Below are 24961 nucleotides of genomic sequence, written 5' to 3' on the forward strand. Positions count from 1 at the left end.
CCAAGTGGGGAAGGCGGTGACCCCCCACATATCCACTGAGACCTCAGGCGGCTCCAGGGCAGGGGCACTTGCTCCCCAATGCCAAGCTTTCTCTCTGCCACCCCAACCCAGTTCTGTGTCCAAGTCTCTAAGCCTAGAGGGTCCACCCTCCTCCCTGACCAGAATCCCAGTAAACGGCAGAAAAGGCAAGTGCTTCTCCCACGGAGGAGCGGCCTGCGGAAGGGACGCACGGTGCTATGGACCATCAGTCTGAGGGCAGAAGGGCCATTCTGTCTGGAAGCCGAGCACGGCCACGTGACTCCCAGCAGAGCACCCACTGCTGTGACCCCTGTCACCATGGTCCTATGCCCTAGCTTGTGTTTTCCAGGTTGTAAGTACCTCTACTCCAGGACACTGCTGGCCACTGAGTGACCAGGGCAGGAAGGGGAAGGGACAAGCATCTTCTGGCGGGATCCTGAGGGGGCTGCAGCACTGACCAATGGAAGACAAAACCGCCCACCTCCCTACAATGATGGAGGCCAGGAGGGCGGAAGTGGTACCTAGCCCCTGGCCCATCCCGCCACCTCCCAGCGGCCTCTCTCTCTCCCAGAGAGCTCTGTACTCAGGCTCCTCTCCATGGTGCCTGCCAGAGTCCTGGGTTACAACTGCCGGCCCTCATCTCCCCTGGGCCTGGCTGTCCCCCTAGTTGCTGGTCGGTCTTCGACCACCAGGGATGCCAGGCCCTGCCAGACTCAGCCATGCAGGTTTCCGTGATCCAGGAGGTAGGATTCCATGTGCTCTCCGGAAGAGAAAAGCGCCGTGGGAGCGATGGTTAGTGGGGCAGGAGCCAGCTCTGCAGGACGGCCTCTTCCTCAAACACACGGCCGTCATCTGGTGACCAGGGGGCCCCAAAGAAAAGAGAAGGACGGACAAGACCAGACCGATGCTGCTGGGGCTGGAGGGGAAGCTAACTTTGACTCAAGGTCTAACGGGGCAGGAGGAGGAGCGGGAGAAGGGAAAGGCCTTCAGCTTATATCGGATGCAAAGCTGCAAAACTCCGCCACCTGGTTGTCCCTGCTGCCTGTGGCTGGAGCAGAGGTCTCTGGCGGGGCCAGGGCCCCCACACCCTTCCTCCCAGCAGTCCCTGGGGCCTCAGACTCGGGGTGGCTGAAAGTGCTGAGGGTCAGGCCCCTGGGCCAGGCCAGGTTCCAAGTGGGAGGCTGGGGGCCTGGGAAGCGTGGGCGTGGCCAGGGCCCCGAGGTGGGGGAGGGCACTGGACGGACTGGAGGGGCCTGTCATGTGGCCCAGGAGATGGCTGCACTGTGCTCCTTGGCCTTCATGCGCAGCGCCGCGATGCTGGAGGTCTTGCGGTCTGGCTCGCCACTGAGCTCGTAGCCGTTGAGGCCCGGGCTCAGGCCGGCTGCTCCGAACAGGCTGCCCATGTGCGTCTGGCCCACGTGGCTGCCAGCCCCGGAGACACTCAGGAAGTCGGTGACGCTGCTGGCCCCAGAGCCAGGGGGGTGGGCGTGCGGCGACATACAAGCAGGCACCGGGTCGCAGGGGACCACGCAGGCTGGCACCGGCGAGGCGGCCCCGTTGTTGCCAATCCAGGACGGGTTCTGAATCTGGGGAGGGTGAAGGAGAGATGTCACAGGTGGTGACAGCCTCCAGGTGGAGGCTGGTGACCGCCTGTCCCTACGCAGGAACCCAGAAGGCCGAAGGGACCTGCCCGAGTGTTAAACCCGCGGGGTTTTGGCCTCTGGGTTCCCAGCCGCCTATGAGCAGAAACTCAGTTTTAAGGACTGAACTTTCAAACGCGTCAAGGGTCCAGTAAAAGGGTTTCCCTGGAGGCATGGGCAGGAGGGTGTGGACTTTGCTCCCCATCTGTGGACGGTGACTGTATCACAGTCACTCTGCCTCCTTCACAAGCCTAGCAGGCAGTGGCACCTGACGGAGGTGAGCCAGCCTCCCCTTAGAGGCTCTGGGCTCCCAAGTTACAAGGATGGGGGGAAGGGCTGGGGGTATAAGCAGGGCTCTAAATGTCCCCAGAGCCCGAGTCAAGCCAAGAGGCTTCAGAGACTGAACACGGGGGGCTTGAGAACTAACTCAGCCTGGAAGGTGCTGCCTGGAGCTGGGGCTGGACAGCCCTGAGCCACGGGTGGGAGCTTAAACTGAGGGTCAGGAGCTTAAACTCGGCCTATTATCTTCCATCAGCACAATGTGGTTCACCCTCCCCTGTCTCCCACCTCTGGGCCTCCTCACTCCACTGACCTCACAGCATTTTCAGGAGGCAGACTGGGGTGCAGAGGACTCCTGGAGGGAGAGTACCCCTCACACTCAGGGTTCTTAGCCTCCAGCAGGCTTCTGTGGCTTGCCCTCCCTGAGGTGAAAGGCACTTGGGGAGACATCTAAAGGCAGAGTAGGAGGGAACTGGCCCCCCGAATCCCACACGGCACTCTAAGGGTGCTGAGTGTCTGTGCTGTGTCTAGCCGCTGGCATGCCGGAGCAGGGGCCGGCCCCACACCACCCGCTCTTGGAAGCAGCCTGGGTGTTTGCGGCTGCACCCAGACTTGTGACACAGATGAGCAGCACCTCGTGTTGGTTTTCTCCCTCCAGGTACAAGCCCATCTAGCAGCAATCAAGGCCAAAGAGCCCAGTGAGCAGCCATCGAGTCTGGAGTTTCATCCTCCCAGGACAGAGGGAGGGAGGCTGGGTGTGGGGTGGGGGCAGGGGCGGAATGAAAGAATGTGGTGGGAGCTGATGCAGATGCTGCTTGTGTGGACACCCCACATTCCCCGGCCTCACCTCCAGGCCTGACCCCTGCCCCTGCCCCATGAATCCTGGCTTGGTGGGGGAAGTGCAGAGCTGGTCCGAGTGAGGAGCTCAGAATTCATTTGCCAGTCCAGCACAGGGAGAAGAAAAGGAGATTTAGGGGCTCCTGTGCCCCTGGCTGGCTGCTGGGGCCAGGAGGACAAGCAGAGGCCTGTTGAGGGGGCATTAGGAGTGGACTCCGCCAAAATACATCTGTCCGAGCGTCCTTGGTGTCTGACATCTCTCACGACACTTCTTGGTCCCTTTGCCTCTCACGGAGGACGGGGATGGCCCTAGCACAGAGTCTGGCTGACAGACACCGAGAAAAGTAAGGGGAAGGCGGGGGAAGAGCATGAAGCAGCCCGGCAGCCCACCTGGGGCAAACTGCCTCTGGAGAAACTATCACCCACCAAGTACTTTTTTTTTTTTTTTTTTTTGCAGGTCTGGGGATGGAACCCAGGGGCATTTGACCTCTGAGCTACACTCCCTGCCCTATTTTTTATTCTTTTTTTTTTTTTTTTTGAAACAGGGTCTCACTAAGTTGCGGAGGACCTCAGTAAGTAGCTGAGGCTGTCTGCGAACCGCGATCCTCCGGTCTCAGCCTCCAGAATGCTGGGATTACAAGCGTGTGCCACCACGCCCTGCTCCCACCAAGTACTTTTGTGTTATCTAGTTTAGCCTCACAAAAGAGTTGAGGCAGATACTTTTGTCTCATCCCATTTAGAGTTGAAACTGAGGCTCAGGGATCTGAAGTCTTGCAGAAAATGAGCAGGACCTGGGGCTGGGAAGAGCCTCGGTGTTGGTGCTCAAAATTCCACTTGCATCCCAACCTGGCCACGAGCCCTCCAGATTTCAGGACTCCCAGAGGCCCCTGGCTTCTGCCTGCCTCGGTCCTAACACCTACAGCAGAAGTGACCCATGAGGCAGAGGAAAGAGCCTCGATCACTGCCCCAGCCTCACCTTCCCTGGAACCCAGCCCAGCATGGGCCGGTGAATGCATTTGGCAGCAACAGCTGGGTCTCCCACGTTCAGATGCAAACACCTGCACACCTGGGATGGGACTGAAGGGCAGCCTAGCATCTTACGGGGCCTAGACCCTCCTCCAATGCCTGCTGTGAGCAGCCTGGCGCTGGCCTTACCTGGGCGTAATTCTCAGCTCTGGTGAGGAGGGGCAGCTCGTAGGCGGTGGAGAAGTGAGTCCGAACCTGCTGCATCTGCCCGAAGCGCTCCCTCTTCCTCCACTTGGCCCTGCGGTTCTGGAACCAGACCTGCAGGACAAGACAGGGTCATCGGCTCAAGCCCCACCTGGAGGCCTCACCTCAGGCAAGCTGTCCTCTGAGCCCACACCAGGCACAGTACATGTGCTGGGGCTGTGGGGACGCAGGTAAACAGCAGCCTCAGTCTTTATCCTCAAGCGCTTACAGTCTAGAATCATCAGGCTGAGCTGGAAAGGCAGCTCCCTGCACCTAGCCACGGGCATGCTCCTGGGCCAGGAACTCAGAATTCAGAGCCGGCAGACGTCACACACGTGACATAGGCCATGGTCATCGTAGCAATCATCTAACCAACGTAGCCCTGGTTGTGGCCTACTCTGCCGGGGCTCCCAGGCTCCCAGGGAGAATCTGTTCAAAGTTACACACAGCCCTCTAGTCATTCCTTCTCCTACACAATTGCACCAAGTTTTGCTATAGCTTTCCCAAAGGCTCCTGGTTCCCTGAGGCTTGTCTGTTGACCCAAGCCAGAATTCCTCCTCCCTGCATCCTCTCTGCAGCTCTCTTGATGGCAACAGACTCTCCCAGCTCAGAACCCTGCATGATCCCGTGGGTGAGGCCATGTGGGTTAGCAGGCCATGGAGCAGAGCAGCAGAGGCCGTCAGAGGGGGTTTTCTGGGGGACAGCGCTGGTGCTAGGCCTTTGGCCGGAGGGAGGAAAGCCCAGGCCTGAGCTTAGGAGCAGCAAAGCATGTTCAGGAGGCCACTTTGGGGGAAATGATGGAAGAGGAAGAGGCTTGGGAGTGGGCAATAGACGGTGGAGGGCCTAGAATGTCAATGAAGGGGTTTGCCCTTGGCGCTATGGATGGAGCCGGCCACGGCAAAATCCAGAGGAGGAGGAGTGGGGACCCACCTGTCACTGAGCAGGGGTGGGTGGGATGCTGGCTTCACTGGACACCTGGCTGGGGTGGGGAGGGGTCCCTAGGCAGGCGTGTGTACCCTGGTGGTGGGCAGCACTGGGTGCTTTCCCTCCCCAAGAGTATTTCCAGCAGGCTGAGAGCTTCCTCCAGGTCCACAGCCCCTGGCCCTGACTTGTGAGGAGGGCGGAGGGAGAGAGGAGGACGAGCTTCCTGCCGTGGCTCCCGGCTGGACCCTAGTGCCCCCGAGAGCAGTCAAGGTCTGCCAGCTCCGTCACAGGCCGGTGGACTTCCCAGATTCAGATACAAGCAGGCATACACCAGGAGCACACCCCTGCAGCCTGGGATGGGGACAGTCCTGTCAGCTTTTCTAGCCTTGACCCCATGAGGGGCCGGGGTGGAAAGGGCTCCCCACCCACAGTGATCAGACCCTGCTGAGGGCCCAGAGACACAGGGGGAGCTGCCCCTTGTACCTGCTGCTGAAAGCCCGGGCCTCCTTAGGAATCATGGCAAGGAAAAAGAGTGTCCCCGGCATGGCTGGCCTCCCTGCAGAGGCTGCCTGGCATGCTCCGGCCTCTAGTGTAGATGGCACACTGAGGGCACGGGGGCACTGGCATCACCCACAGTCTCAGTTCCTGCATCTGCAGAATGGGCCAATTTCTGTGCCATCCTCTGGGTAGGGCTAGGACTGGGGCCTCCTGGGAGGGAGCAGCAGGGAAGACGTAGGAATGTGATCACAGAGTGTTTACAGTATTTCACTTCTGCTTATTTATAGCTCCTGACCTTCCTGTGTCTTATTAGAGAAAAGAGGTAAAGAGAGAGAGAGAGGAGAGAGAGAGAGACAGAGAGAAAGAGAAAGAGATGTGTCTCATGTTAGTGTGGGAACACACATACTGGCATTTTACACACACACACACGCATGCACGCATGCACGCACTCAGCACCCTTCCAGTGACCTCCCTGACCAGAAACCCTCTCCCAATCCTGGGGTTTCTGACCCTGCCAGGAGCCTGGCTGGGGGCTCTCCTCCAGAAGGCCCTGGGGTACAGGCCCAGGCCGCCCACTGGGAGCCAGGGGCACAGGATCAGCTCTCAGGCGACTGAAACGGGATCCCCTTTATCAGCGGCTGGATGGGGGCTGGGGCGGGCAGGAGAGCGAATCAGAGGAACTTGTTTTCATTTCATGTTTAATTTCCTGCAGGCTGAGCTCAGCCTTTCCGCTCCTCCTCAGCCTCCCAGGGTTTTGGGGGGATGTAAGGGGGAGGGGAGAAGCCCACCAGAGGTATCAGGATCTATGACCCAGTCCAGCCCCCTTCTTTCTTTGGTGTGTGGGGGCTGTGCTGCCTCCCTTTCCCTGGTTTCCTGGTGCCTTTAAGGCCATGGGCCCCCTTCTTGAGAATGCGAAGGTGGGAGGTGTCCCGTAGGCTCGCTCTGGAATGGAGGATGGGCAGCTGGGAGAGATCCCAGGGGAGAAGAAGGTGTCTGGTGTCTGGCAAAGGGCTCCAGGATGGAGAGATGAGCAGGTTAGGGGAATGGACTGTGGAGGAGGGGAGCCCCGTTATCTGGGGTTCAGATGGGTAAAGGGGCAGCAGACACTCATGGTGGGAAGAGGTATGGCAGAGGACCAGGCCAAAGGATGTCTGTGAGGATTAAAGATGCGGCGGTGGGTGCAGGCCTGCCCACCTCCTCCTGCCAGGTACCCCATGCACGAGGCCTGCTCTGTCTTTCCTGCAGCATCAGGACTAAAGCTAAGTTAGCCTGGCTGGTTGCCAATGCCCTCCCACACATTGGGAGGTGCAGGGCATCCTGGGGGGCCTCTGTGCTCACATGCAGGGTCCTGAGACATGGAGCATCTCTCTGTCTCTGACCCCACCGCAGCCACAGGCCTGTCTCCACCGTGCAGCTCCGGGGAGGAGAGCCCACCATGCTGCGCCGCTCTCCCATCCTGAATATCGCACCCCAGGACCACCCCGCTCCCAGCCCACCCGGGCCTGGGCCGGCTCACACGGGCCTCTCCCAAGGCCCAGGCTATGCAGGGAACCAACTGTCTTGGCGGAGGCCTCACTAACCGCAGCCCATCTGGGGCCAGGGCGGGGTGGCCCAGGGCGGGGAGGCCTCTGTCTTATTGTCTTCAGACACCAGCTGCGGAGATTGGAATCCCAGACAGCAGAGAGAGGCCCCTGCAGCCCCCTGGAGCTGGGCCAAGCCCCAGGCTTCTTCCCAGGAAACGTCCATCTTGGGACCCCCGTCGCCCCCTCTCCCTGTCCCCACCACAGCTCTTCACCAGGCACCTGGCTTGCCACCAGCTGAGTGTGGGTCCTGAACAAACTGCAAGGGGGGCATTGCCCCACACACCCTCAGGGCACTGCCAGGCTCAGAGCTCAACCCAGAGGTCTGACGCACATGAAGATCCCACCCACCCTGCTGCCTTTGTACAAAGAAAAGTCTCGGAACAATCTGGAACAATCTGGCATGCGTCCTGGTACAGCAAGTTGAAGTCAAAGAGCCCTGGACTAGAGTTCCAGAGCCCTGGATTCGAGGCACAGCTACAGGGTCACTTTAGATGATCACTCCTCACCTCTGGGGCTTTCTTCCCCAGACTGAGTGACCCTTTTCAGCATCCCAATGCTGTAATTCTACAACTTTTATTTGGTAGGATGTAAGACTTCCTAGATGGTACGTCGTGCCATACTTCAAGGTTTCTCTTTCTGCTTTGGTTGCCAGGAAGCTCAAGGCTGATGTTTGTGTTCAACTATGGGCCTTAGCTGAGATTTTTTATATCGTTACCTCCCTATTTTGTGACATTTGTTCTCAATTCTTTTTTTTTTTTTTTTTTTTTTTTTTTTTTTGGTGGTACTGGGTTTCCTGGAAGCCCTTCTACCTCCGGGCTACACTCCCAGACCTATTCGCGCGGCTGGCTTTGAACCTGCGCGATCCTCCTGTCTCCGCCTCCCAAGCGCGGGGATTATAAGCATGCACCATCATGCCTGGCCCATTGTTCTTAATTCTTAAGATTAAAATAAAAAATCTTAGCTGGGCGTGGTAATCCTAGCATTTGGGAAGCTGAGACAGGAGGATCACGGTTCAGGGACAGCCTCAACTACTTAGTGAGGCCTTTGCAACTCAATGAGATCCTGTTTCAAAATAAAGAATAAAGCATAGGGCTGGGGCTGGAGCTTGGATGTAGAATGCCCCTGGGTTCCATTCCCAGTACTGCAAAAAAAGAAGAAAGAAATCTTTAATTAAAGAAATCTGTAAATTGCCTCCATTCTGTTTTGGAAGTAGGTATACATATGTATACGTGTGCAGAGCAAACATTATCCTGTTCTAGCTGTGAGTGAAAAATGCTGTGTGCTTTGGTATGGTTCCCATGTGTAGCGCTGAACAGGCTGCTCTTCCTTTAATACCCACTCCCATTCATTTCTTAGGAAGCCTGTGTGCAACATATATGTACACACACTGGACAGAAAGTGTGCTGGTTTATTGCACACCAATACAGCGCCTGTAGGATGTCTCTGCTACCTTTACACCTGCTCCTGTAGCTCTCTAAAACCACTGGCTAGAACCAAGGCCAAATTCTGGGCTTCCTTCCTGGACCCAAGAGGCAAGCTTTCCTGCTGGCATGAGAGGGCTCCTGGCATCACCACAAAACCAGGGCTGCCCTGCCTCCCCTCCTACTCACTACAGCTCAGCCGCGTGCCTCCAGAGTCACTGGTAGCCCTGTGTTTGGAGAGTCACAGGTTCACTGGTAACTGCCATTTCTATCCACATTGGACATTTTGGATAAAAAGGTTTCTGAACTAAATTACAAATGCCTCAGCCCCATCATGCAGAACAGGTTGAGATGGATAAATGTTTTACTGATACCTTAGAATCCCCCTGCTAGCCAGGTGTGGTGGTACACACCTGTAATCCTAATACCTGGGAAGCTGAGACAGGAGGATCACAGGTTCAAGGACAGCCTCCACACCTTAGTGGAACCCTCAGCAACCTAGCAAGAACCTTTTAAAAATAATAAATACATAATAAAAAGGAAGAAAGGAGGGGAAGGAGGGAGGGAGGAAGAAAGGGGAGGGCCACTCTGCTGAAGAGTCTTTGGTGAACTGATGCCATGACGTTCTTGGGGCCTGCCAGGGAGTGTAGACTCTGTGTCCTGATGCTCGGTGACCCAGAGTGCCAAGCTGTACTGCACTGTACTGATTCAAAAGCATTTTCTCTGCTTTCAAGTTGCTGGTCTTCCCCCTGCCCGCTGGAGGAGCAAGCTGCCATATGACAGCACTGTGTCACAATTTCCAACATGCTAGTGGGTTGGAAAAGCAGCCCTTATGTGGCATTTATTTTGTTTTAAACAGAAGCTTGAACTTAAGTCTGTGTATTTTGTTACCTGTATTTTGGCTACTCAAAGGTCTTTGCTTTCTTTGCTGTGACTTCATATAACAAAGGGCAACATACTTCTTTGGACAAAGAGGTCAATTATTCTATAAAAATTTATTTTTGCCCGTATTGCTCTGAGTTTACCTTCTCTAGTTGGTAAAATAGAGAGATGGACAATCAAGAAACTCAGTTCTAGTGAGAGGAGATAAAGTAACTTAAGCCACTCATAAGTTCTCTAAAGATAAAACAAGGCAATGTGATAGATGACCTGGCTTGGTTGAGTTGTACTGGGTTGAGTTGTACTGTGTTATGTTGTATTGAGTTTGAGTTGTTTGTGTTGGGTTGAGCTGGGTTGGTTTGAGTTGTGTTGTACTATGTTGGGTTGCTTTGTATTGAATTGAGTAAAATTTAATTGAGTTGAGTTGTATTGTGTTAAGTTGTGTTGGGCTGAATTGGATTGAGTTGTATTGGACTCAGCTCGGCTTGAGCCCAACAACTAGCATTGAGTTGTGTTTGGTTGTTTTAAGTTGTGTTGGACTGAGTTTTGTTGGGTTTCATTGAATTGTGTTGAGTTGTACTGGGTTGAGTTGCACTGAGTTGTGTTGAGTTGAGTTAGGTTACATTAGGTTTAGTTGTTTTTTGTTGAGTTGGGTTGAGTTGGATTGAATTGGGTTGAGTTGTAGTATGTTAAATTGTGTTGTGTTAGGCTGAGCTATGTTGAGTTGAGTTGTGTTGAGTTGAGTTGTGTTGTTTAAGTTGAGTTGAATTAAATTGGTTGAGTTGTATTGTGTTAAGTTGTGTTAGGTTGAGTTATATTGAGTAGTGTTGGGTTGGGTCAAGTTGGGTTGACTTTGTGTTGTGTTGATTTGATCTGAGTTGTTGTGTTGGACTAAATTGGGTTGAGTTGTATTATGTTGGGTGAATTATATTGAGTTGTGTTGGGTTGCATTGCACTAGGTTGAGTTGTATTGATTTGAGTTGAGTTGTGTTAAACTAAATTGGTTTAAGACGTGTCAGGCTGAGTTGTGTTGAGTATGTTGGGCTGTGTTGGGTAAAGTTGTGTTGGGTCAGGTTGAGTTGTGTTGGTTTGAGTTGGGTTGGGTTGGGTTGGTTGAACTGAATTGGGTGAGCTGTGTTGGATTGGGTTGAGTTGTGTTGGTTTGAGGTGATTTGTGTTGGGTTGGGTTGGATTGAATTGGGCTGTGTTGGGCTGAGTTATATTGAGCAGTGAGGGGCTGGTTTGGGTAGAATTGTGTTGTGTTGGTTTGAGTTGAGTTGCATTGGGTTGGGTTGGATTGAATTGGATTGAGTTCTATTGTGCTGTGTTGAGTTGTGTTTGGTTGTCAGGCTGGCTTTCTGTGGCTGGGTTGTGATAGGGCTTTTGCTTTAGCCGTGGTGGCCAGCCAGGAGTCATCTCCAAGGAGAATGCTAAATTGGGAACAGGAGGAGGAAGAGCTGACTTGTTCTCTGCTTCTTCCCCAGGTTGCTGTGGATGCCCATTTCCTATTTAAGACACAGGCCTCCCAGAGCAGACAGGAGATCCTTCTCCTTTGTGAAAAGGTTGACTCTCACACCATGCAGAGCACAAAAACACAGGCTCCTGATCCTGTACTGAGGCCCTCCTTCTTTGCCCTGTCCCACAGTAGAGGTGGGTGGGAGCCATCTTGCTGGGCAGGTGCAGGCCTGCTCCCTTGGGCTCTGTGAACTGAGTGAGGAGGCCCTGTGTGGTCGATGGCTCCAGGAGCACCAGCACAGCCCCTGCTCCACTGCCCACCCTCACTGACCTGCACGCGGGCCTCAGTGAGGTCGGTCCTCATGGCCAGCTGCTCACGCGCGTACACATCCGGGTAGTGGGTCTTCTGAAAGACCTTCTCCAGCTCCTCCAGCTGGTAGCTGGTGAAGGTGGTGCGGTTTCTCCTCTTCTTGCCTTTGTTGCTCTCTGAGTCGGCCTTCTCAAGTGGGCTGGGGAGGTCAGCGCTGGCCCGGTCCTGGGGCCCCTTCACTCCGGCCTCCTTCACACTGAGGTAGCTGTTGTCCATGCCCACAGTATCAGAGTCGGGCGGTAACTCCGGCTCACCCAGCGAGCTCTCTTTGGCTGAGGAGGAAGGAAACAAGGTCGGAAATCAATGGTCGAACCAAGTGGGCAGGGCGGGAACAGCGGGGGGCTGTCCCTGCCTTTCCCCTCTGAGACACCTTGAATATGGGGTCAGGAGACTTGGGTCCTAATCCTAGCTTACTATCCTGTGTGACTTTGGGCAGGTGCCTTTGCCTCTCTGAGCCTCTTTGGCATCATCTTAGAATGGTGCTCTGGGTTGGCCAGTCTGACCACTGTGACTTGAGCCCCATCCCACTGAGGCAAGGCTGGTGCCTCAGTCTTCCTGGATGGACAGGAAAACTCACTCGGCAGCTGTCCCCACGGGGTTGGGGTGAGGGGACAGCACTGAGACAGATGCTCTGGTCTCATTTGAAGTTCAACAGAAGCCATGTAGCCTCCAACCCAAGATTTCAGTGCCGGGGGGCCAGATCCCCTTCCCCACCACCTCGCCCTCCACACTGGTCTCACCTCCTGCCCCAGAGGAGGCTTTCTTCCTTGGAGTGGGCATGGTTCAAGCACAGACTACAGACCACATTTTCTCTCTCTCTCTCTCTCTCTGAAATCGAACCCAGGCACATTCTTCCCTTGAGATATATTCCAGCTTCCTTCCTTCATTTATTTATGGTACTGAGAATTGAATCTAGGGTTGTTCTACCTCCAAGCTCTAACCCCAGTCCTATTTTATTTTGAAACAGGGCCTAAGTTGCTGAAAGTCTTGTAAATTGCAGAGACTACTCTCAAACCTGTAATCTTCCTGTCTTAGCCTCCTAAGTGCTGGTATTACAGGTGTGTGCTACCATGCCCAGATTTCTTTTTATTTATTTTGAGACAGGGTCTAAGTTGTCCAGGCTGACCTCAAACTTGGGATCCTCCTGCCTCAGCCTCCTGAGTCACTGGGATTAGAGGCAAGTGCCACCACACCTGGATGCCATATTTTCTGCCTGCTGTTCATTGGGGTGTCCAGGAACTCTTTGTCCTGGATTCTGACACCTAGGCCTGGGGACTAACATGAAAGCAGCTCATACCAGGGCCTGTGATCAACACTTGCTGACTGCATGGGGCCCAGCGGCTGAGTCCAGAAGCTCAGAGTTGTAAAGGACCAAGTCACCTACACAGGGCAAGGCTGAGGAGGTGGAGATCAGTCTGGGAAGGTGGGGCATGGTATAGTGAGTCCCCAGCCAGAGGGCCAGGTTAGCATCCTCGGCAGATGCAATCACCTGCTGGCAGAGGGTGGAGAGTAGGGGCCGTGGAGCCAGGCACTGGGGTATGAGTCCCACATCTATGTCCAGCTCTGTACACTGGACAGTTTGCTTAACCTATCTGTGCCTCAGTTTCTCCCTCCATCAAATGAAGATGAAGATACTGTTGTACCTTCCCCATGGAGTACCTGTGAGAAACTAAGAGGCTAGTGTGTAAAGGCACTGAGCACAGGGCTGGCTAGGTGGGTTTTCACCATTATTGGTTCAAATTTCTGGTGTGGACTTGCAAGCCCATAGTGCCCACAGGCACAAGAGGACCCTGATCTGGAGAAGTCTTCCAAGTGAGATGCGCCAGGCACAGGAGAAGACATACGATGAACAGACCCACGGAGCATCCAGAGAAGCCTTCCACACACACATGAGCTCTGGAGGACATGGCAAGTGTGTGCAGCAGGACCCTTGGATTCTTCTTCTGGAAATAATGCCAAGCTGTTGGCACTCAGGCGGGGGACGCCTCTTTCCCAGGTTCCATAGATCTGAGGCTGCAGCTCAGCTCCCTGGCCCAGCTGGCTGTGTGCCCCAGGGAAGCTGTGAGGGGCACTCTGATTCTGCCATTCCCTCTCCCCACATGGCATGGAGGAAGGGGAGGAGAGGAGAGTGCTCGGAGCAGGGCTGCAAGGCCAGGCAGACTGCTGCAGGGATGGTGACACCCAGAGGCTTCACATGACAGCCATGTGAGCCCAGGCAGCACAGAGGCCACAGTAACAGCATGGTACAGACTGTGGCTGGCAGCCGGGCCCAGAGCTTTCAGCACAGATATTTATCTTCCTGGCAGACAAAAAAATTTTATGTTTGGGGGTGTTTTTTAAGGGATGAGATCCCACCCAGCCTCACCAAAAATAAACATCCCTGTTATGCAACTTCCTGGAGGCCAGAGCTGGGGAGGTGGCCCCTGCCCCTCCTGCCCTTTCACTGCTCCCTGGCCCATCCCATAACACTTGCGGACCCTGGGGCATCCTGCCTGGGATCGCCAGCATCCCACACAGCAATGGATGCAGGGTGGGCAGCTTTGGTTATGGAAACCAACCCACACTCTCAGATTTAACTGGGAGGAAACTGAGGCCAGAAAGGAGAAGGAGCATGCCCTAGTTATAGACAGAGCATAGGCTCTCAGCTCCTGGAACTGTCTCCTCTCCTTGGTATCTGTGGGACCCATCTGCAGCGAGACAGGGAGGGGCAGAAAGAAGCCGGGGCCTCAGGTAATTCAGGAGTTTTGCTGCATTCATGGGGGCGGGGTGGGGGAGGACCTTCCCCCGAGAAGCCCTTGTCTTAGCAGGGGCAGGAGGCAGTGTCTAGTCTTCCATGTGAAGAGTGAGGGCCCCATTTTGCCGCCCTCCAGCTGTCCACCAAAACCGAGTGGTTTGGGGAGAGTGGGAGGAAAGGGGAGACTGCAAAGGCTATGCAAACACCAGAAGCCCAAGAGTTGGGGGTCCTCTGCATCCCAGCTGTACCCACCCTGCCTGCAACTTCACCCCAGGGGTCTCGTCCTCACACGGGGGGGGGGGCAGCCAGGACCCACCTGGACGGGAGCAAGAGGAAGAGGTGACCATGGCCGAGTTCACCAGTGGGCCCTGCAGATCTGGAGAGGGGAGGGAGGGCAGGCTGGTGTTGGGGATCCTGGAGCCTGGTGCTCCTGACTTCTCCAGGAAGACAGAAGAAGCCCTTTTAGCCTCAGTCTTCCTGCTGATTAGCTGTCTTGCCTTACATTCTGAGGCTGGGTCTCTGATTTGGACAACAAAGGCCAATTCCCCCACATTCTGCAGCCCCACTCAACATGTCAGAAGACAGGCCCTCACAGATGCACAGACCCGACGTCCCAGGCTCCAGACACCTGCTTCCACCTCCTGCCACCTGCAGCATCTCCATGGTGCCCTCCATCCTCCAGCTGTGGGTGATGGGCCCCGACCCCAGCACAGCTGGACTGTTACCCCTGGACCCAGCCTGTGCTGACTCCTGTGGGCCTGGCTCGTGTTCCTGGTATAAACTGTCAGGCCCTTCCCCAGGAAGGCCCCGCAGAACTGGTAGACAGCTGTCCCCTCCCGCAGTCTGCCACCCTCCTGGCTCAGTGGCTATGGTTCCCACTGCCATTCCCCACCTGGCTGTGGGCTCATGGAGCCTGTTGAAGGAGGGTACTTGACTGGGCCGGGAGCTGGCCAGAATGCAGCTCAACCTGCGCTGCCCGCAGCAGAAAGCTGCCGAAAACAGATGTCAGCTCAGGCCTGCTCACCCACCCTCCCTCCCTCCCTTCCTTCCTCCCTCCTTTCCTTCCTTCTTTCCTCCTTCCTTCCCTCCTTCCCTCATTCCTTCCTTCTCTTTCTCTCTCTCTCCCTCCCTTCCCCTTCCTTCCTTCCTTCTTCCCTCCTTTCTTTCTTTCTTTCTTTCTTTCTTTCTTTCTTTCTTTCTTTCTTTCTTTTTGCCTCCCTTCCTTCCTTCCTTCCTTCCTCCTTCCTTCCTTCTCTCCCTTTCTTTCTCTCTCTTCCTCCCTTCCCCTCCCTCCTTCCCTCCCTCCCTTCCTTCCTTCCTTCCTTCCTCCTTCCTTCCTTCTCTCCCTTTCTTTCTCTCTCTTCCTCCCTTCCCCTCCCTCCTTCCCTTCCTTCCTTCCTTCCTTCCTTCCTTCCTCCTTCCTTCCTTCCCCCCTCTTTCTTTCTCTCTTTCTTTTTCCTTTCTTTTCTTTCTTGCTCTCTCACTGGAAGTTGCACACAAGGACCTTCTACCTGATCAAGGAAAACACTGCCCTCCTGGGCCCCCAGCTCACCCCCTGGCTACCCGCTTTTCCACTCACCTCCAAGAGCCAACCAGGCACCAGCTCCTCCAAGAAGCCCTCTCGGGCTGTGCCCTGGCCTCTGTCCAAGCCTCTGTCCCACCAACCCTCAGAATCCAGCTCCTCCTGCGGAATGTCGGCTCTCCAAGGGTTGAGCCCTCTAGTTTCCTGTCCCCTCTCAGCCCAGGGCTTAGCACAGTGTGGGAGAGGTTTCAGAAGAATCAATGACCAGCCGGGCCTGGTGGTGGCACATGCCTGTAGTCTCAGGACTTGAGAGGCTGAGACAGGAGGATCGCAGGCTCTAGATAAGCTGGAGCAACTTAGCAAGGCTCTCAGTAACTTAGTGAGACTCTGTTTCCAAATCAAAATAAAGGGCTTGGGATATAGCTTGGAGGTAGAACATCCCTGGGTTCAATCCCCAGTACCAAAAAATAAAAATAAAAATAAAAAAATAAATGAACAAGCGAATACTGCTGGGCTCTTCCTCTCTTCTGCCCACTCTGCCTATAAGGAGCACTTGTCTGCTAAGTTTTTCCTGATACACGGTGAGGACCAGGTGGATAGAACACGTGAAAAAGGATCTTGTGGGCCAGGCGTGGCGCCACATGCTTGTAATCCCAGTGTTTGGGAGGTTGAAACAGAAGGATTGCAGGTTTGAGGACAGCCTCCACAAGTAGTGAGACTTGCATCAACCTAGTGAGACCCCATTTAAAAATTAAATATAGGGATGTGGATGTAGTTGAGAGGTCGAATGCCCCTGGGCTCAATCCCCAGTACCACACACACGCGCGCACGCGCACAGACACACCAGATGCCACCATCCGAGGCTGAGGGCTCATGGCAGAAGATGACTGGGAGACAGAAGGAAGAAAGACTGGGACAGACCTCGAGGTATGTGGAAGAGGAGAGGGCCAGGAGGAAGGAGGTGGGAAGAATCGGATTCACAGGGGAGGCTCTGGCATAAACCAATGTCCCCCGTCCACTGGGAGCCACAGCACGCCACCCACCACACCACCGCACTGCAGCCAGGGAAAGAACTGGGGACCCCAGCCTGCCCTACAGCAAGGGAGCCTCCTTCAGGGCCCGATGGAGGCTGAGCATCCATGGGGCCCAGCCTGGGTGCCCGCCATCTGGTCTACCTTCTCCTGAAGTTGGAGGAAGCTCCATGAGGACCCCAGGTGGGCTCGATGCTGCCAGAGCGGGGAGGGGGACTGCTGGGGTGTGTCCCAGCGCCAGGGAGTGGGGACAGGACAACCTAATGCCAGTGTGCAACTTCCTCAGCTTAGATCCACAAATAAACCTCACGGCACCGATGCTTCTTCAGGTCATCCAAGGCCAGCAGATTACTTTGGATCTCCGCTGAAGGGGTGGCAAGCACCAGGGTGTACTGCGGCCCCCACCTCCGCTGAGCTCCCGGGGAGCCACCTGCACCCCTGCCAGGAGCCCTGGCTGCGGGGCTTCAGCTGGAGAAATGGAGATGTTTCCTTCCTCCCCAACCCCGCCACTTGCCCTTGATCAACACAGTGATGTCACTTCTATCTAGGGTGACCGTGTGTGTGTGTGTGTGTGTGTGTGTGTGTGTGTGTGTGTGCTTGGGGATTGAAACCAGGGGAATTCTCCCTCTGAGCTACACTCCAGTCCTAGCTTATTTTAATTTTGAAAGTCTCGCTCGATCGATGAGTCTCACTAGGTTGCTGAAGTTGTCTTCCAAACTGTGAGCTTCCTGTCTCAGCCTTCCAAGTACTGGGATTATAAGGGTGTGCTATCATGCCCAGCTGGGGTGACCTATTTTTGATTTGAGAGTTTCTGAACCTGACTGTGATTTTTTTTTTTTTTTTTCTTTTTGGCTATGATCTTTCTTATTTTTGTAGAACTGAGGATTGAACTCGGGGACATTATATCTTTAAACTACAACCCATCCTATCTTTTTTTTTTTTTTTTTGAAACTGGTTCTGAGTTGCTGAGGTTGGCCTTAAACCTGCGATCCTTCTGTCTCAACCTCCCAAGGGCTGGGGTTAGAGGCACGCACGGCCGCAGCAGCAGCAGCTTTGGCTAGGACATAAAGAGAGTGCTCTTCTCAAGCCACCAGGGGAGGGTGCTGGGGGCCTCTGTGGTGTCTCTCCTTTGCAGACAGGTTTGAGATGTGCGGGCTGCTAGGTCAGACACAAGAGTGGATGCGTGTGCCCGCTGCCCGTGAGCAGTTGTGGGTGGGTGACGGTGTGAGAGGGCATCGCCTACAGACACATGGGTAGGTCTGGACCTGTGTGTGTATGTGTGTTTGTGTGTGTGCACGTGCGTGTTAAACACAAGCGGTACATATGGCGCGTATGGCTAAGGGGTCTGAGTAATTTTATCCTCCACGGTTTTGATTACATCTATTTTTCCTCCAAACATCTGCTTTGTAGGGGACATGCTGCTCACTCTGTTCCCGGGGAAGCCAGCCCCACACACCCCATGGCGGAGCGCACAGCACCGATGTAATCTCCTTAAACAAAACAGGCAGCATGAGGCCCTTTCATGCTATTTAAAGGGCACTGACTAAACCCACTGCTGTCCAAACAGTCCTGTGTGTGTGTGGGGGGGTGGAGGTTAAAGGTTAGCCATTGATCATGTCTCCTCCACCACGGGGCTCTGTGCGGACCTCCTTTTGGAGGTCCTGTTTTAGCACCAGGCTCAGTAAATAATGACGAGGGGACAGCAGTGACTGGGTGACTTCAACAAGCAAGGATGGAGCATATCAGGGTCCTGGCCCTCGAGCGGCCGCCAGTCCACAGAGGAGCACGGGCTAGAGATTACGGTGGGCGGCCAGGACTCAGGCCAGCCACGCGCCAGGTGGCACAGGCGCCCTGTCCACCCCTCCCCTAGCTGCTGCACAGAACAAGGAAAGCCACAGACCAGAGGAGGATGAGGGGACGTGAGCACCTCATGGAAAGAGGGCATAAAGGGAAAACCAGCAAAATCTGAACCAAGTGTAAAGGTTAGTGAGTAGCAACATTTAGAAAAAAAAAAAGTGGGCAGCCAGGCGTGATGGTGCACACTTGTTATCCCAGCATTTGGGAGGCTAAGACAGGGGGATCATGGTTTGTGGAAAGCCTCAGCTACTTTGTGAGGCCCTTTGCAACTCAGTGACACCCTGTTTCAAAAATTAAAAAATTAAAAAATGGGGCTGGGGGTGTAGCTTGGAGGTAGAATGCCCCTGAGTTCCATCCCCAGTACTGCAAAAAAAAAAAAAAAAAAAAAAAAAAAAAGTGGGCAAAATAATTGAACAGCTACTTCAGCAAAGAAGGACAGGTGGCCAATCATAATGGAAATAGGCTCGACGCCACCCACTAGGAAGACAGGAATTCAAACCACAATGGGATCTCACTGCACCCCTGCGACAGTGGAAAGAAGGACACGGGATGGTGGGGAGCTCCAGCGAGGGTGTCCAGAAACAGGAAACTCCCAGATATTGCTGGTGGAAACGCGCAGGCGTGTCTTATCTGATTTTTCTTTATCCCTTGACCCAGCAGTGCCGCTCCAAGGCATCTATCCTAAAGAAACAAAGACTTATTTCCTGGGAGCTTATTAAAGACTTATGTGAATGTTTAGAGCAGCTTTGTTCATCCTCACCCCACACTGGAAACAGTACAAGTGCTATAGTTTGGATCTGAAAAGTCCCCCAAATGCCCATGTGTTAAAGGCTTGGTCCTCAGCTTGATGCTTTTGGAAGGTGGTAGACCTTTAAGGGGTAGAGCCTACTAGGAGGTTATAGGTCACTAGGGTCATGCCCTCGAAGAGACAGAAGTCTCTTCTCTCTCTGCTTTCCAGATGTCATGAGGTCAGTATGTTCAACAGGCCCATGGCAACAGGGCTTAACAACCAGGGACTAAAACCTCCCAAACTGACCAAAATAAACTTTTCTTCTTTTTAAGTTGATTAGCTTAGTGATAGGTCGGGTCCCTCCCTTCTCCCACAGGACCCCGTAGCAGGGACAGGGGACAGAACCCAGAAGTCAGAAGCGGAGATATCGCAAGAATCCAGGTGTCTCGAGACTCCAGGCATCGCAAGGCAGACTCCAGAGGTCACGAGATAACAGATGTCGTGAGAGAATCGGCATCCCGACACTGCTAGCCCCACCCAAAATGCCCGGCTTTAAACATCGGTACTTCCACTCTGCCACATGACTCTGTAGACTATGCGTGGCTCATGGGTTTCGTCCCCCATGGTTCAGAGATACCGTCTGTGAGGGGCTGGGTTTGATTAAAGCAACTCTTTCTGATAACTCTGCCGGTGTTTACCTCTTCTGTGACTCCCTGGCTCAATTTCAACTTTACACTTGGGTATTTTATTACAGCAGCAGAGAGCTGACTTACATACCAAGTGATCTTTAAGAGGTGAATAGATAAGCAAACTGTGGAACACCCACGTGGTAGAACACTACTCAGCAAGAAAAGGAAATGAGCTATTTAAAATACACACACACACACACACACACACACACACACTACACACTATACACTTTAGGAATAAGCTGTTGACATAATGAGGCTTGGAAGAAGCACTCTGGTTTGTAAACGAACCAGCCCCCAAATTTACATAATGCATGACTACACTCATTATCATGTGACAGGTGCTGAGAGAACAGCTCTCTAGTTGCCAGGGGTCAGGTGTAAGGAAAGAGTTTGTTTACAAAGGGGTCGCACCGGTGTGGCTGGACTATTCTAGGCCTAGAAGATTCTGCATCTTGATTGTGGCTGTGAGTACATAAATTTATACAGCAAAGTATTAAAACTCATACAATTACAGGCTAAACTTTAAATTTTATAGCATGTTATTTTATAGTGTGTGTGTTTGTGTGATGGTACTGGGGATTGAACCCAGAGATATTCTACCTCCAAACTACACCCCAGCCCAATTTTTTTTTTTAAATGTTTTGAAACAGAGTCTTGCTGGGTTGCTGAAAGTCTTGCTAACATTGTTGAAACTGTCCTCAAACTTGCAATCCTCCTGTCTCGCTCTCCAGAGTACTGGTATTAAAGGCATACAACACCACACCTGGCTTACAATTTTAAAAATGTAACTAAAATTACAAAATTGTTTGAGTATCTAAAAACAAAAATAGCTAAGTAAAATGTTTCTGTGTCTTCACCCAGAAATATCACTTCTAGGAATTTATCCTAAGGAAATAGTTAATTACAGGCCTAAAGAATTAACCAGAGAAAGTCCACCATGACATTGGTTAGTACATAGAAAAACCAGACTTAGAATATCCAGCAATAGGGGACTGGTTAAATAAAAGATGATATTTCCATAAATGGAAGACCCTGCCCAATATTCTTTATTCTGCACTATTTCTTCCTTAGGCTTAGTATAAATGATTGTGCATTAATTCGGTTCCTTTGTTTTTCCCTTTGCTGTCTCTCTATCCCTCCTATGCAACAGTTAACATATATCTGAATAAATCTGCTTAGTTCATCCCTCTGTCTAAGGCCTAGTATCGAACCTGGGACACAAGAGGTGCTCAGTGAACATCTGATGAACAAATCAATGAAGCTGACATCATGGAATCGCCTTTTGGCACATGGAAAGGTGTGCATTCTATATTAAGTAAATCTCAGTTTTTTTTTTTTTAAGTGGGAGGTTATAAAAACATCTGTTCTTAGAAGTTTCCAGAAATAGAAATTTGGCTCTATGGATTAACTTTGTTCCCTTGTTGCCTGATTTGAATTAATTTTCTACTTGTTTTTCCATGAATGGGTTGAACTGTTATCTGCAGGCATCGCTTAGGATCCCAAGTGATGCCTGAGCTGATGGAGCTTCTGGGCCGGGTGCTGCGGGATTATGGGAAGTGAGAGATGACCACTGGGTGGGGTGGAGGAAGGTTAGGGCAGCTTCAGAGAAAGGCTCCGCTGGGGTGAGGATGGCCACTGTCTCACAAACTGGGCGTGCGTGCACCTTCTCTGAGGCCTCTGGGAACGGTGACTCCCAGCACTAGGTCCAAGTCCAGACCTCCTAACGAGGTTCTCTGTCCCCTCTGCGAAGGCTTCCACTGGCTCCCGGGCCCTCAGTGGGATGGTCCACACAGCACAAGATGCTGGAATTCCAAACAGATGGTGGAGTTTTTAAATATGAAGATATCACAAATATTACATGGGAAACACTTATGCAAACACCGATACATTATGTATTTGACATCCAAATACACCGGGGTATTTGGTTTTGTTGTTTGTTAAACCTGCCAGCCCTGCAAATCAGGCCTAAGTGGCATTCAGGGTCCAGGAGACCAGCCTGCCCCTCCCCCTTCGCCCTCGCTCCTCCCCCTCCGCTCCCACAGTGCACTGGGCCTTCCTGCATCCACCTACCTTTTACCTGTATGTCCTTCTGCCCCTCATTCCAGTGTCTAACTACTGCTGTCACTTTATGTCTGCTTTTTCTCTGTAACTTTTTGAACACTTTTTCTCATTACAAGGAATAATCTTTGTCCTATATGGAAACTTATTTTTAATCAGAGAAGAAAAATTATTATTTTTCTTTTTTTGATATTGGGGATTGAACCCAGGAGTATTCTACCTCTGAGGTACACAACTAGCCCCCCCTTTTTTTTGGTGGTACTGGGGTTCCTGGAAACCCTTCTACCTCCGGGCTACACTCCCAGACCCATTTTTATATTTTTTATTTGGAAACAGGGTCTCTTAAGCCAGTGCAGCTGACTTCGAACCTGTGCGATCCTCCTGTGTACACCTCCCAAGCACAGGGATTACAAGCGTGCGCCACCATGCCCGGCAACCAGACTTTTTTTTTTTTTTTTTAAAGATAGGGTCTCACTAGGCTGCTAAGAGTCTTGCTAAGTTACTGAGGCTGGTCTCAAATCTGTGATCCTCTTATCTCAGCCTGCATAGTACTGGGATTACAGGCATGTGCCACTATGCACAGAGAGAAGAAAATTATAACATACATACATATATAATACACACATGGAACACATTTTTTTGGAAAATATATATATATATATATATTTTTGGTGGTACTGGGGTTCCTGGAAGCCCTCCTTCCTCCGGGCTACACTCCCAGACCTATTTTATATTTTTGAAACAGGGTCTCTTACGCCAGCACGGCTGGCTTCGAACCTGCGCAATCCTCCTGTCTCCGCCTCCCAAGCGCAGGGATTACAAGCGTGCGCCACCACGCCCGGCTTGGAAAATATTTTTAACCTAACACTATATCCTGTGCTTCTTTCCAGGCTGCATAGTATTCCACACAAATTCAACCAGTCCTCTACTGATTGTGTGAATCTGTATTCTGCAATAAACATCACTGTAGTCACATCTCTATCCATCTTGGGGATCATCTTGGAAGAAGCTCCAACAGCTAGAAATGCCAAGTTAAACCGTATACACATTTTGAGGCCCCGCATAAACATGACCCAACCACTTGTTCCAGAAATGAGCGGCTGTCCTCAGCTACCAGCACACTGTCCTCCTACTTCAGGGCCAACAGCAGTCATTAAGTGGCTTTTAAATATTTCCTACGGTGCTGGATAAAAGCAAGATCTTAATCTGTGTTTTTTATTATTAATACAGTGAAGCCTTATTTTTTTTTTTAAATAAATCTGTCTTCTGTGTGTGTGAAAGGCCAGGGCACCTTGCTCCCTCTCTGACCCCAGGGCTGTGCTGGCCTCTTAAGCACCGGGCTCCTTGCTGGAAGGCACACGGAGCGGTGCAGAGCGGCCTGGACCAATGCACAGCGTGGCCTGGAGCTGGGGTCCAGCCTGGGCCGAGCCGGGGCTCGGGACGCACTGTAGAATTGATCACATGAGCCTGCGCGGCTGGCTGGAGGCCGCTCCCTGGGGCTCCTGCTGCGCTTGTTGGTGCAGAGCCAGCTCCGCACGCCCTTGGTTGGCAAGGGCGCCTGAAAGAGGGGGCCCCGGGTTCCCGCAGCACACAGCGCCCGTGTGCGGTGGCTGCCGCGTGGGGTGGGAAGAAGGACCCTCTGGTAGGAGGTGGCTTCAGGAGAGGAGACACCAGGCAGGACACGAAGGACCCATGGCGAATCTGTGCCAGCAAGGGTGAGCAGGGGCTGTGCCAGCCCTGCTGGAAGCCATACCCAGGCAGGGCTGGTTCCAGTACCCAGCTCCCTGCAGGCCAAGACCAAGGCTGCAGTCACTCACACTGGCCACCAGGAGGCACTGCAGTTCCAATAAAGTGTTTCTGGGCTGGAGGTAGTGCCTCAGGGCCCCATTCTAGATGTTTATACAAGTCTGGTTGAAGATCCAGGCCTTACCTAGGAGGATCTACTGAGAGAGCTGTTACTCAGTCCTCTTACATATCTGCCAGCGTCCCAGCTCTACCAGGGACGCAGAGACAGACCCCTGCCCTTGTTCCCAGAGCCCCTGCCGACCCTGGCTTTCAGCCACTTCATATCCGTGGCTCTTTTAAATTCCCAGAAGGTCATTCTGCAGATGGACAAACTGAGGCTCCATCCATGTCACCTGCGCCTGAGCAGCAGCCCTGAGACCTGGGCTTTTGTATTCCCCAATGCTGCCTCCTGTCACAGAGGCCCCTGGGGTTTCCCGGGGCCGATGTCACACAGGGCCTCAGACGGCCCTGCTCCAAGCTCCTCCACCCGTGGGCCAGGGCTTCCTTCTGGTTCAGGGGAAGGAGTGCGCTTCCCAGAGCCAGGGAGGGAAGGTTTAACACAGAGCACTCCGCAAATTGCTCTTTACAGCCCCGGTGTACACTCCCTTTATACAGAAACAGAGGCCAGTGAGGCCTGTCTAAGAATTAACAACTGATAGGCAGGCCGAAGGCTTGAACCCAGGCCCAGACCCTCCTGGGGTGAATTCAGGCGGACTGGAGACCGGCGAGGAAGAAGGAAAGAAGGTGGGGAGCACAGGCACCTCCTAGCTGCCTCCAGATTGGCCCAGCACATCCTGACTTCATGCTGGCCCTTAGGAAAGAGCCCTACATGAAGACCAACGTGACTGGCCACCGGGGACCTCGAGCATGGGCCTGTGTCTTGTTTTAGGACCTACACATGGAAGTACAGAAAGGCAAATGGGCGTGCCCACATGGATCTGTATGGAGAGAGGCCAAGAGGTTGACAGCCATCATGCAATAGAGCAAAACATCGGGATGTGGGGAATTGGTTTAAAGGAGATTAGGATTTCTTTTTCTTTTTTCTTTTTCTTTCTTTCTTTCTTTTTTTTTTTTTTTTTTTTTTTTTTTTGGTGATCCTAAAAGTGGCACCCAGAGGCTTTTCTACCTCCAGGTTATACTCCCAGACCTATTTTATATTTTATATCTTATTTGGAAACAGGGTCTCACTAAGTTGCTGAGAGCTTCACTCAGTAGCAGAGGCTGGATTTGAACCTGTGCGATCCTCCTGTCTCAGCCTCCCAAGTGCGGGGATTACAAGCGTCCCCCACCATGCCTGGCGGATTAGGATTTCTTAGTACTCCAATTTTTCTTTGTCTGAAATTATTTCAGAATTCAAAGGTGTTTGTTTTTGGTGGTTCTGAGGATTGAACCCAAGGACATTCTGCCTCCAAGTTATCCCCCTCCCTGGGTCCTTTTTA

The 24961-nt window shown here is 52.9% G+C and overlaps 1 protein-coding gene across 1 annotated transcript in view; it reads right to left on the bottom strand.

Annotated features, from left to right (window-relative positions):
- Positions 1-1274: 1274 nt before the first annotated feature.
- The window catches only part of ALX4 (ALX homeobox 4), a gene marked incomplete at both ends in the record, with an annotated part of 43317 nt that continues 19630 nt past the window's right edge, over positions 1275-24961 (bottom strand). Inside the window, 3 exons of the mRNA XM_080701359.1 lie at positions 1275-1604; positions 3930-4058; positions 11075-11385. Of these exons, the coding sequence (XP_080557485.1) occupies positions 1275-1604; positions 3930-4058; positions 11075-11385 (770 nt within the window). The remainder of the gene's footprint in view (positions 1605-3929; positions 4059-11074; positions 11386-24961) is intronic.

This window comes from Muscardinus avellanarius (assembly GCF_963383645.1).
Source record: "Muscardinus avellanarius genome assembly, chromosome: 1".
NCBI classification, from domain to species: domain Eukaryota; kingdom Metazoa; phylum Chordata; class Mammalia; order Rodentia; family Gliridae; genus Muscardinus; species Muscardinus avellanarius.